Here is a 13,915-nt window from a genome sequence, read left to right as displayed (position 1 = left end):
CGATGGCTTAATTAGCCGGCTCTTATCAGCTCTGGCAGCAAAAGAGCCAGCGTCTGCCAAGAGCCCTCGATAGCTGCCAAGACGCTGGTGAGTCACAACCTTCAGCTCTAGTCAATCCGTGGATTTGCCTGATACAAAGAGACACACCAGCTCTTGCTGCCTTTATATCCTGTGGGGTGTGGCTCCATGACTCAGCACTTCCTAGGCCTGCCCCTCTCCTGCTTCTGTCGTTCTCTTCTCTCCTGCCTACAAAACCTGGGATTGAGCCAAGCCTGATTGCTGTCAGCTGGGTCTGCAGGCGTGGCCTGGGGGGGGGAAAGAGTCAGGAGAAGGAGGCCTCGTTATCTCTTTCGCTTGGCCTGCTTCTGGCTCCTGGAGTTGATCCAGGGAGGCCGGTGCTTCCGAGGTAAGTCCTGACGGCCCTTCCCCCTCACTGTCCAAATCACTTTCTGGCAGCAGTCCCAGCTCTGAGTCACTTTCTGACAGCAGACCCGGCTCCAAGGCACTTTCGGGCATGGGGCCAGGTTCGGGGGCGGGAGCCACAACAGTGTGTATGGCAGAGAGAGCAATCTGTACTTCAGCGGGGGCATCCAAGCTGCCTGAGCAGCAAGGCAGTGGGGGGGGGAGGGTGGAGTACGAAGCAAGGCTGGGGGTGGGGGTGCAGAGCTGCCCCCCATTCCCCACACCAGCTTACCTGAGTGCCCCACCAGCCAGGCACTGAAGCATCGCAACTGCCGCTGCAGCGAGAAAGGAAGAGAGAGAGAGAGAAAGAAAGTAGGAGGGCTCTCCAACTTCAGTGTCTATGAGAGAGAGAGCATGATCCGTCCTTCAACCGGGCACTCAAGCTGCTGGCAGCATCAGGGGCAGCAGGAGTCACCTGACCCGTCATTTTTCTCCTTGTCCTCCCCACTCAAGCAATGGCGGGCTCTGCGGGATAGCAGGGCCTCTCATTTATCCCCTGGCATGGCAAACTCCAGCTTCAGTGGGAAACATTTCTGACATCAATACAATTGAACGGGTCCAGAAATATTTCACAAGAAGAGTCCTCCACTCCTCTGAATACAACAAAATACCTTATACCACCAGACTTGAAATCCTGGGTTTAGAAAATTTAAAACTCCGCCACCTTCGGCATGACCTGAGTATAACTCATAAAATCATCTATTGTAATGTCCTTCCTGTTAAAGACTACTTCAGCTTCAATCACAACAATACAAGAGCAAACAATAGATTTAAACTTTATGTTAACCGCTTTAATCTAGATTGTAGAAAATATGACTTCAGTAACAGAATCATCAGTGCTTGGAACACTTTACCTGTCTCTGTGGTCTCTTCCCATAATCCCCAAAGCTTTAACCAAAAACTCTCTACTATTGACCTCACTCCATTCCTAAGAGGACCATAAGGGGCGTGCATAAGAGCACAAACGTGCCTACCGTTCCTGTCCTATTGTTTTTTTCTTATATATATATTTATATTTATTTATTTATTTTTTGCATTTTTATACCGCCCTATCTCCCTAGGGACTCAGGGCGGTTCACAGCCAGATAAAATACATATAAATACAAAATAAAACATCCATTAAAAAACTTATTACAAAGGCCGAATAATTAAAAATAGCAATACAAATAGTAAAACCCCATTAAAACCAAATTCAAAATTTAAAATTTTAGTCCAGTCCTGCGCAGATGAATAGATGTGTTTTAAGCTCGCGGCGAAAGGTTCGAAGGTCAGGAAGTTGGTGGAGTCCTGGGGGAAGTTCGTTCCAGAGGGTGGGAGCCCCCACAGAGAAGGCCCTTCCCCTGGGCATCGCCAGCCGGCACTGCCTGGCCGACGGCACCCTGAGGAGTCCCTCTCTCTATATATGAGATATATATATATATATACTCTATAAGTATATATGCTTATACTTCCTTATATTTCCTCATATATATGTTTATATACTATATAATCATTTTGTGTGATGCTTGTGTATATCGTTGTGACAATAAATAAATAAAATAAAAAACTGGAATTCAGGACAGTGGGAGTTGCAGCGCTTCAGTGCCTGGCTGCCGGAGCACTCCAGTAAGCCAGTGCAGGGTGTCGGGGGGGGGGAGCTCTGCACCCCCCTGCCTTGCTTCTTACTCCACCCACCACCACCTCACTATGTGGCCACCGCATCAGTGCATTGCTCAGCCTCTTGCTAGGTTACAGTGGTGAGCAAGGAGAAGAAGTGGTGAAGAAAGAAGAGTGAAGCTAAGCGGGGTGTGTGTGGAGGACGAAGCAAGGCAGGGGGTGCAGAGCTGCCCCACCCACCCCGCCATGGCTTACCTGAGGGCCCTTCAGCCAAGCCAAACCCTCATCCCCCCAACCCCACCATCCAGGGCACCCCTTCACTAACCTTTCCAGTTCCTTTCGCCGTCGCCGCGTGCAGAGCATCTAAAGTAGTCTGTGGGGTTAGGGTAACCACAAGGAAAGATAGGAAGGGAGAAAATAATCAATGTCGGTAAGGATTTTGGGTATATAAAATCTTCTGTGGAAAGATAAATTGATTTAAAAAATTACAATTATTTTTTTTTAATTTGCATTTCTATCCCGCCCTTCTCCGAAGACTCAGGGCGGCTTACACTATGTTAGCAATAGTCTTCATCCTATTTGTATATTTATATACAAAGTCAACTTATTGCCCCCAACAATCTGGGTCCTCATTTTACCTACCTTATAAAGGATGGAAGGCTGAGTCAACTTTGGGCCTGGTGGGACTAGAACCTGCAGTAATTGCAGGCAGCTGTGTTAATAACAGACTGCATTAGCCTGTTGAGCCACCAGAGGCCCTTTTTTTAATTTATTTATTTATTTATTTATTAAGATACAAATTGGAGGAGGAGGTAGTCAAGGAAAATATGATAATTTGGGTGAAAAATTTTGGATACAGCACTGAATTGGACAAATAGGAGAAATTATGGAACAAAAAATATAAACTGACAATGTCTGTATCTTATAATAGAATCGAATAGAATAGAATTTTTTATTGGCCAAGTGGGGGCTCCTACCCTGTGGAACGAGCTTCCCCTCGGGCTTCGACAACTACCTGACCTTAGGACCTTTCGCCGCGAACTTAAAATCTATTTATTTCATATGGCTGGACTGGTCTGATTCTTAAATTTTTAAATTTTAATTGTGGGTTTTAAATTGTTGTAATTTGTATGGGGTGTAATGTTATTTTAAATTTCTGGCATATTTGAATCAGTTTTTTAAGGGTTGTTTTAATTATGATGTATATTTCTGTTTTGTATTTTACTTGCCTGTTCACTGCCCTGAGTCCTTCGGGAGAAGGGCGGTATACAAATTAAAACATCATTATTATTATTATTATTATTATTATTATTATTATTATTATTATTATTATTATTATTATTATTATTATTATTATTATTATTGGACATACAAGGAATTTGTCTTGGTGCATATGCTCTCAGTGTACATAAAAGAAAAGATACCTTCATCAAGGTACAACATTTACAACACAATTGATGGTCATCATATCAATATAAATCATAAGGATTGCCAGCAACAAAGTTACAGTAATACAGTCATAAGTGGAAAGAGGTTGGTGATGGGAACGATGAGAAGATTAATAGTAGTGCAGATTTAGTAAATAGTCTGACAGTGTTGAGGGAATTATTTGTTTAGCAGAGTGATGGCCTTCGGGAAAAAACTGTTCTTGTGTCTAGTTGTTCTGGTGTGCAGTGCTCTATAGCGTCGTTTTGAGGGTAGGAGTTGAAACAGTTTATGTCCAGGATGAGAGGGATCTGCAAATATTTTCACGGCCCTCTTCTTGATTCGTGCAGTATACAATATATAAAGAAAACATGTACCAGATGTTCTATAGGTGGCACTTGCCAGCAGCTAGACTGGCAAAGGTGTTCCCTAATACTTCACCATTGTGCTGGAAATGCAAACAGCAAAAGGGAATTTATTACCACATGTGGTGGTCCTGTCATAAAGCAAAACAATATTGGAGCAAAATTAAATCACAATTAGGGGAAATAACTAAACAACATATAGAGATGAGACCAGAAACATTTTTATTAGGAATACTGCTGGAATCATATGAAAAAGAAATACAGTATTTAATTATTCATATAATCACAGCAGCAAGAACAGTTTACGCACGAAACTGGAAAAACAATACACCAACTGAAGACAATTTGATTAGGAAAGTTTTGGAATGTGTGGAAATGGATAAGCTTACAAAGGAAATACAAGAAAAAGAGGAAAGAGAATATTACCTAGCGTGGGAGAAATGGTACAAATCAGAGGTCTCCAACCTTGGCAACTTTAAGCCTGGCGGACTTCAACTCCCAGAATCCCCCAGCCAACAAAGCTGGCTGGGGAATTCTGGGAGTTGAAGTCCACCAGGCTTCAGGTTGCCAAGGTCAGAGACCCCTGGTATAAATGGTTGGAGGAAAGAGATAAAAGGCAAGGAAAGAGTAAATAATGGTTGAAATAGGAGTAGAAATACAAGAACAAATAGGTGGAAACAAAAATTGCAGAAAGGAAATTGTGTACACGCTTCTTTATATGTATATACTTACTACCAACCTGCCTTCCACTGAGGACCTGTATACTGCACGAATCAAGAAGGGGGCTGTGAAAATATTTGCAGATCCCTCGCATCCTGGACATAAACTGTTTCAACTCCTACCCTCAAAACGACGCTATAGAGCACTGCACACCAGAACAACTAGACACAAGAACAGTTTTTTCCCAAAGGCCATCACTCTGCTAAACAAATAATTCCCTCAACACTGTCAAACTATTTACTAAATCTACACTACTATTAATCTTCTCATCATTTCCATCACTAATCTCTTTCCACTTATGACTGTATGATTTTAACTTTTTGTTGCTATCATTAAGGGTTAAATTGTACCCTATGGCCATCATTTGTGTTGTAAATATTGTACCTTGATGAAGGTATTTTTTTTCTTTTTCTTTTATGTACATTGAGAGCATCTGCACCAAAACAAATTCCTTGTGTGTCCAATCACCCTTGGCCAATAAATTCTATTCTATTCTATTCTATTCTATTCTATTCTATTCTATTCTATTCTATTCTATTCTATTCTATTCTATATATGTAAATAAATAAATAAATATTAGAAGTATATGTATAAAATATGTATATGTAAAATTTTATATGTAAAAAAATAGAATAAGGGAGAAAAAATGTATATGTAAGAAATTTGTTACCGACATGAATCTGTTGAGAAGAAAAAATTGTCAAAATTTCTTTTTGTTTTTAAAAAATGTTTAATAAAAATATTTTTTAAAAAAATCTTCTGTGGAATAAGAAAAAATGTTACATTACTTTCAAAAAAGTATATTTAAAACTGAATGAACCTCACTGTCATTCTTACATAGGAGAATGAGATACCCGACATGAAGAGAAATTTCTGCTCTAGAACCTTGCAGGTAGACAACAACCAACTTTCCATTTCATTTGGAAGGCCTCCAAGGATACCGCCTCGAAGTGCTAGCAGGTTATATATTGTTTTATAAATACATTTATACTGTACGAAGAATGAATTTGACGGATCCCTATTCCACGTGGATTAATTCTAAAATAGATAATATAAAGGGATATAAAGAATGTAGAACAAGGATTTATTTTGGATTATGATTGTTAGTTTTGATACCCTGCATTTTGTTCTGGGAAGTCGGGTGGGGTGGGGTGGAGGGTAAGGGGAGGGAATTGCTGGGGGGTTGAGGGTAGAGGATGGAGGATGGAGTGATGGTTAATGTACAGGGATTATTGAAGATGTATAAATATAATTAATGTAGGGTCGGGTCTGCCCAGCTACCATTTTAGAATGGTGGGGAGGGAGAAAAGAGGAGAGAGTAGGAGGTAGGAAACAGGAGAAGAGGGGTAGAAGACGGAGAAGGGGAAGGAAGAGGGGTAGAAGAGGGAGAAGGAAGGTGTAGGGTGGAGGGAAGAGAGGATATAGATAAGAGAAGGGGAGGAAGGCCTGGAAAGTAGAAGAAGGTAGAAGAGGGAAGAGTGTTAAAAGGAGGGGGTGGTGACTGGGCAAGCCCGACTAATTGTATATGACTGTACATTGGATGAGTTGTTGGATATGAATGTAAAAATAAAACTTTTATATATATATATATATATAAAAAGAATGTAGAACAGATGGGAAACATGGCAGCAGAGGCAGCAGAGAGAACTTCACTACGTCTCCCTAGGCCTAAACCAATAGACTTGGGTCTTCATGGCTCTTTTAAACAACAATTCGGTGGGGGGGGGAGCTTCATTCTTGGACAAGACCTCATTCTCGGGCATATACTGCTATAGAGAAGGCATGTTATAGGGGTCTTGATAGGTGACATTGTATTAATCAAAGGAAGCTAGAGCAGGGGTCTCCAACCTTGGCAACTTTAAGACTTGTGGACTTCAACTCCCAGAGTTCCTCAGCCAGCTTTGCTGGCTGAGGAACTCTGGGAGTTGAAGTCCACAAGTCTTAAAGTTGTCAAGGTTGGAGACCCCTGAGCTAGAGTGTTCCAGCCCTGCAGGGCTTTGTTGACCAGACAGGTGCTATGGGAGGCAGGTAACCGAGGTCATGTAGGTCTTTATAGATAGCAACGAACTCCTTGAATTGCACTCTGAAGCAGGCCAGGAAGCAGTGCAGCTTGCAAATTACTTGATTAATTTAATAGTTAGAAATTGCTAGTATTACAATGGGATGTCAGTGAATAATTCCACATGAAAGAACAATAAAGCTTTTCTGTTGTAAATGTTGTTATACATCAACTTTTAAAAACCTACATTTCAAAGTATTCAATTGCTTTTTAAAATAAATGTGTAGGTGCAATAGGTTACGTAACGTAATAAATTATTCTTTTCAAATATTTATTTGCAGATTATTGAACACTGACAACTTCCATCCGCCACCTGTGCCTCCAAGAGGTCGTGATAAGTTACACTAAATCTTTTGGATATTAAAAACTGAAAGATGAGAATGACTTTTGAATGGCTATGCTGTAACTCTAGTCAGCATATCAGTTCACCCCTTGTGAATCTCAAATGAATCATTTTGGAAGAATTTACTCTAAAAATTGAGTCAAGGGTAAATGAACAGAAATTCAGCATTTAGAACAAACTGTTAGAACATGAAAAAAATATGTTGAACTTATTAGAATTCTTAGATTCTAATTATACCAGACAAAAGGTGTCTCAATCATTTCTCACCAATTCCTAAACTTCAGAATGGAGTAGCTACCAGCAGATATTTTTTCTCTGTTTATCTACAAATAAACTAGCCAGTGATGCGGCTCTGAAAACAAATTTACTCTGTTGTAGATAACTTTCACAATATAGTGAAATTACGGTGCCTTGTATTGAATAGTGCAATTCATTTGAAATTTGTCTAATTTCCTAATGATTTTATGATAATCTCATATTCAGAATTGTGTAATTGATGCATCTGGTTGCTGTTCCAGTAATACAATACTGAGAAATTGAGCAGGATTTTTCTCTTCAGATCGTATAACTTAAATCAAAGAATCTCTATGTGAGTCCTGAATCTGTGTTATTTCTGTGCAAGTACACCAAGAAGTACTTAGCAGACCATGAATATAAAGAAACTTGGTTCTTATTTTTGAATTTCAATAAAAATTTGTGCACCCATCTCAACAGACAGGGATCACATCATTACTAGAAGAGATTCTTGTTCCCATTGGAGACAGACTCTATCCAAAAAGGCAGCTAGATCTGTTGGTTTGTGAGAAAATGTAATAGCATAGCACAGGGGTCTGCAGACTTGGCTCTTTTAAGACTTTTAAGACTTTTAAGCAAAGCTGGCTGAGGAACTCTGGGAGTTGAAGTCCACAAGTCTTAAAAGAGCCAAGTTTGCAGACCCCTGGCATAGCAGGAGATGGAGAGGACTGCATCTACAACCTAACAAGGTGAAACAGCTGCCAGGCCCAATGCATATCTTGCATTGAGTTTCAAGATATATTCAGGTAATCCTTCGGATGGCAACTTGGACCAGAATTTTATTTCTAAGTGCTACAGTCATAATACGTGACATCACTGGACAACATTGCTTAGCAATGGAAATTCTGGCACTTCCAGTTGCCATCATTAAGCAAATCATGATGGGTTGTTAAGCCAGGACATCATGTACTTCTCATCTGTGACCTCATGCTGGCTTCCCTATTGACCTTGTTTGTAGGAAGAAATGGCAATCATGTGAACATGACGATGCTGTGACAGCTGGAACTTTGAGGACCATTCATAAATATCACTTGTTCAGCATTGTTGTAAGTTTGAATTGTCACTGAACAAGTGTTTGCTAAGCAAGGAACTCCTGTATGATATGTCGTATACTGTATAGGTTTTTTTTTAGAGCTCAGCCTGAATACAAATGCACAGGATTGAAATTCTTAACTCAGTTCCCTTTTCAGAATTTTCATTTTTTTTTCTTTAAAAAGAAAGAAATACATTTGGAAGCTCATTGATGTAACATGCAGGTATGATCAAGTTATTTCCAATTTGGTACATTTGTTACAGAATTTAATAGAGAGGCGAAAGATTTACTCTTTACTATAATACGTATATCAGACTTGCTATTTTAACTGAAGCCCTGATTATACTGTTTCTAGGTTCATTCACACTTTTTTCTCTTGCACGACTAACTTTTAAGACACTTGGCAACCTGTTTGCCCTTATGACTGGCTGCCAAGCACCTCATGATCATGTGATTGCTATTTTCCAGCTTCTCCATGGGCTTCCACAGAAAGCTGATGATGCTGCCTGCCGATAGGACTCCCCTCTCATCTCGGGGGGCCTAGCTGAAAGGCCTGCCAACTAAATGGAGCTCAAGCCCTCTCCTGGGCTTCAGAAACAGGGCTCGGTTCCTGAAGACCTGAGAGCCTGTTTCTGCTGCCTGCCATTCTCTTCCAAACAGACAGGAAAGCTCAGCCGCTGCTAGTCTGCAGAGACAGGACTTAGATGTCAAAGATCCAAGCCCTGTTTCTGCAGCCCAATGAGGGGCTGATCTCCACTTGGCAGATTTCTAGCCTTCAGAACAATGATGTTCACTAGCTTTCTACTTTTCCTGGGCTAGATAGACTAGTGAATCCAAGTTTTGTGAGCCTTCCATTGGCAGGAACGTTGCCCACTGCCAGATGGCACAAAATGGCTTTGGTAGGAAGGCCAATCACACATCAGCTGGGCACACTTGCAGCTACAGGCAAAGGTAATGGATCTGAGTTTGGTGGGGGTGGGGGGACAGCCTGGGCCACCTGGATGTGCTGGGCCACAGAGAGCACCTCTCCCTGATGCTCTGCTTAATGACCTGCACAATCGCTTGGCAACTCAACCGGGAGAGCTGGAATTGTCGTCACTGAATGAGTGATCATATGGCTGTCTGCTTAATGACCACTTTGCTCAATGACTGAGATTCTACTTCCCATTGTGATAGTAAATCAAGGGCTACCTGTAGACTCTATTGTAGTAATTTGACTTAGAAATAACAAGGCTAGTCTGTTGTTGAAGCCTCGATTCTAAGAGCCAGAACTGGCTGGAGGACTCCCCGCCCCCCCCCCCCCGCCCCACAAACCATGAATACTTATTGTTTATTTCAAATACTTTTTTAAAAAGAGAGGTGATTTAATTAATTATTTTATTAATTTATACTTTTCTGTTGTATTTTTTTTAAGAACATGTGCGATCTTGTTTTACTTGTTAGATAATGTATCAGCTGTAGTTCTTGTAAGAAATGTACATGATTGTACTTAATTTGTTATTTCACTATGTATATAAATTCATTATCCACTGATTCTTTTCAAATATTGTATGTGCATAAATCTATCAGTAGGTAGACATTTTAATCAATCTGTTACTTGTTATGTGGTTGTGCCACTGCTACATAATTCTATTCAAGTGAAGTCTATTCAGTGAAGCCTATTCAGGTGTTCTGAACTCTTCAACTTTTACCAATGTACTATGGTTTAATCCTGTGCCTTGAAGACAAATGAATGCTTCTCAAATTTATATATCAAGAAGTTGAAATATCTATTTTTAAATTTTATTTTTATCTACATTGTATAAAAACTGTTTCTAAAGTTTTTTAGCACATTCCTGAGGATAACCTGTGTGTTACAAAACAATGCAAAGCAATTTTAATATAATATAATATAACAACAGAGTTGGAAGGGACCTTGGAGGCCTTCTAGTCCAACCCCCTGCCCAGGCAGGAAACCCTACACCATCTCAGTCAGATGGTTATCCAACATTTTCTTAAAAATTTCCAGTGTTGGAGCATTCACAACTTCTGCAGGCAAGTCGTTCCACTTATTAATTGTTCTAACTGTCAGGAAATTTCTCCTTAGTTCTAAGTTGCTTTTTTCCTTGATCAATTTCCACCCATTGCTTCTTGTTCTACCCTCAGGTGCTTTGGAGAACAGCCCGACTCCCTCTTCTTTGTGGCAACCCCTGAGATATTGGAACACAGCTATCATGTCTCCCCTAATCCTTCTTTTTATTAAACTAGACATACCCAGTTCCTGCAACCGTTCTTCATATGTTGTAGCCTCCAGTCCCCTAATCATCTTTGTTGCTCTTCTCTGCATTCTTTCTAGAGTCTCAACATCTTTTTTACATCGTGGCGACCAAAATTTTCAACTATCCCTTTGTAAATTAAGTTTAGACACAATTTCAACTAGTGTAATCATTCTGCAAAAGCAATCTCGTAAAGTTTATTAAGACAATGGAGACACTTGAAAAAACTTTTCAGAACCCTGCTAGGAGGTTAAGTGACTCTCTTACAAAAAATATTTTCATATTCTCTGAAAATACCAGGAGCATCATGCTTATGAAAATAAAATGAGGTGAAGTGGGGGTGGTGCTACAGTGGTGCGGTGCAGGGGAACTAGACTCCATTCTCCCTGTCTGAATTTCTGCGTTTTGGAAGCCAGTAACGGCAAAGCGGTCCTTGGAGGGGACAGCTATAGTGAGGGGAGCATCCAGTGCTGACAGGGAGAGGAGCGATCCCCCGTTACGGAGGGTGAGAGCCCTGAAAACTGGTGCAGAAGAGACCAGCTGTCAAGGCAAGGTCTGGAGACGTGGCGGCCCGATAAAGACAGGAGAGGAAGCAGATAGTGAGAAGTGGCAGAAGTATTGGTGGATAGGAAAAACGAACGACACCAAACTATCTCTCTGGTGGATGGGATTTACAAAAACTACTGAATAGAGGTGAGTCTGAGGTGGAGGTGGAGGTGCCTTAGCGGTGGGAGTGGAGAAGGAAGAAGATAGAATTGTTGTGGATTGGTGAGGAGGGAAAGTGATTTGCAGAAGAAGGATTGACAGTGGCAAACAGAGACTTAGTAGAGGCAATTTACTCATCTGGAATTAGAGAGATCTTTCTTCTACCTGAAGTTCCAAAATATCACAGAAACAAGAGATGAAGACCCACACAAATTGATGACAGACATTCTAGCTGACCCACTACAAATAGATAAAAATGAATTAAGGAACAACATCGATGAAGTATATAGGGTGCAAACTAGGAGACACAGACTACTACGGGAGATACATATAAGGTTTGCGAAAAGTGTGGTCAGTGACGAAGTTTAGAATAGAATAGAATAGAATAGAATAGAATAGAATAGAATAGAATAGAATAGAATTTTATTGGCCAAGTGTGATTGGACACCCAAGGAATTTGTCTTGGTGCAGATGCTCTCAGTGTACATAAAAGAAAAGATACGTTCATCAAGGTACAACATTTACAACACAATTGATGGTCAGTATATCAATATAAATCATAAGGATTGCCAGCAACAAGTTACAGTCATACAGTCATAAGTGGAAAGAGATTGGTGATGGGAACTATGAGAAGATTAATAGTAGTGCAGATTCAGTAAATAGTTTGACAATGTTGAGGGAATTATTTGTTTAGCAGAGTGATGGCCTTTATAGAAGAATGAGGGATGACCAATTGACCTACAAAGGAAGAGAGGTCATAACTTATTATATTTTATTTATTTATTTATTTTTGAGTTATTTATTTTTTCAGTAGAAACACTGATGCAACAAATTAGACAGAATTGGGAAATCGAAGGATCAAAAATTAGAGGACAAGAATATACCCTCCTAGCGAAGTCTCCACACCCTACCTTCAAAGCCCAATGGAGAGCAGGACAAGCTGTGGGATCTGGAGATTTAAAGGAATGGAGTCTCCCACCCCCCACAAGATCCCACTGTCCCTACCTACTATCTAGCGAAACCACAGCCAAGGAAACGAGCTTGGTAGAATCAGCAGAGAAAGAAGACCCTGTTGAGCTTGACTCTAGTCTGGCCCTGTGAAAAGACATGAGTGGGGTAGAATAAGTGGGAGGCCTGCCTGTGCCATCCAAAGTTGCTCTGAAGCGAGGGGGAGTAGGTCGGTGGGGGAGGTGGGGGCACCTGCTCGGCTGCAGGCAGTTGGGGAAGAATTTGAGGCACAGCCGCTGCGGGTTGCTAGATGGGCCTCTGCTGAGGGGGAAGGGATGCCGACGCCGGAGTTGCTTGCTGGGCTGCAGAGGGGGGTGGAATTCCATCCGGCTGCTGGATCAAACCTTCTTGTGCTGCTGGGATCGATGGGCCATACAGAGGCCAGGGAGATCCCTGGAAAATGTGAGCAGAGGAAACTGGCTGCCACTGGCATTGGACCCATCCTTGTCCGGGTGGGATCCCCAGTGTTGTGCTCTCGCCCCCAAACCTGGCCCCATACCCAAAAGTGCCTTGGAGCCGAGCCTGCTGCCAGAAAGTGACTCGGACCTGGGCCTGCTGCCAGAAAGTGACTCAGAGCTGGGCCTGCTGCCAGAAAGTGACGTGGACAGTGAGGGGGAAGGGCCATCAGGACTTACCTCGGAAGCACGGGCCTCCCTGGATCAGCTCCAGGAGCCAGAAGCAGGCCAAGTGAAAGAGATAACGAGGCCTCCTTCTCCTGACTCTTTCCCCCCCACAGGCCACGCCTGCAGACCCAGCTGACAGCAATCAGGATTGGCTCAATCCCAGGTTTCGTAGGCAGGAGAGGCAGGAACAATAGAAGCAGGGGAGGGGCAGGCCTAGGAAGTGCTGAGTCATGGAGCCACACCCCACAGGATATAAAAGGCAGCAAGAGCTGGTGTGTCTCTTTGTATCAGGCAAATCCACGGATTGACTAGAGCTGAAGGTTGTGACTCACCAGCGTCTTGGCAGCTATCGAGGGCTCTTGGCAGATGCTGGCTCTTTTGCTGCCAGAGCTGATAAGAGCCAGCTAATTAAGCCATCGTTCGGACAGAGGTGAGGAGGACACAACAACCAGCCTGGGGGGATGGAATTTGCAGGGGGGAGCGCAACGGGCGACAGGTAGAAGGGCTCCATAAGGGGCGGTTGCCTTACACACTGTAAGCCTCCCTGAGTCTTCAGAGAAGGGCGGGATATAAATGTAAATAAATAAATAAAAAAGGTTTGAATTAATTTGGCGTGTGAATGTAACGGGAGTTGCCTGCTTCGCATTCCATCCAGAAGATTGACAGAGGGAGAACATCGGAAGTGAAACAACACGTGGCCAAGAAGGAAGAGGACATTGGACTATGACTGTTTGAACTTTGGAGGGAGGAGGGTTCAAGAGAGGAAATACTTTTGTACAGTTATAATTACTTTCAGTTCTGGCTTTGCTTTCCTTGCAATTTGACGTGTTTAGTAAAAATTACCAATCTCTTCAAACTGATGGAGTTGGGTCTTTATTTTCTTAACCATTGATTGGAGGCAAGCTGACACAGTGATGCAATTGGTGCAATGTTTTAGGGCAGCAGTCAAGGGTCTCATTTAAACAAATAACATAACATAATAACAGAGTTGGAAGGGACCTTGGAGGCCTTCTAGTCCAACCCCTGC

The 13,915-nt window shown here is 42.0% G+C and overlaps 1 protein-coding gene across 2 annotated transcripts in view; it reads left to right on the top strand.

Moving 5' to 3' along the window:
• PIK3AP1 (phosphoinositide-3-kinase adaptor protein 1) overlaps positions 1-12,415 on the top strand; it is an 88,767-nt gene extending 76,352 nt beyond the window's left edge. For both annotated transcript variants that reach the window (XM_058188850.1, XM_058188849.1), the window contains exons 16-17: positions 5,410-5,528; positions 6,909-12,415. In XM_058188850.1, the coding sequence (XP_058044833.1) occupies positions 5,410-5,528; positions 6,909-6,975 (186 nt within the window). In that variant the 3' untranslated portion in view covers positions 6,976-12,415. The remainder of the gene's footprint in view (positions 1-5,409; positions 5,529-6,908) is intronic.
• Positions 12,416-13,915: the final 1,500 nt, after the last annotated feature.

This window comes from Ahaetulla prasina, chromosome 6 (assembly GCF_028640845.1).
Source record: "Ahaetulla prasina isolate Xishuangbanna chromosome 6, ASM2864084v1, whole genome shotgun sequence".
Classification (NCBI taxonomy): Eukaryota; Metazoa; Chordata; class Lepidosauria; order Squamata; family Colubridae; genus Ahaetulla; species Ahaetulla prasina.
Note: the sequence above shows the minus strand (reverse complement) of the source record. Positions and strands in the feature narration are given on the sequence as shown.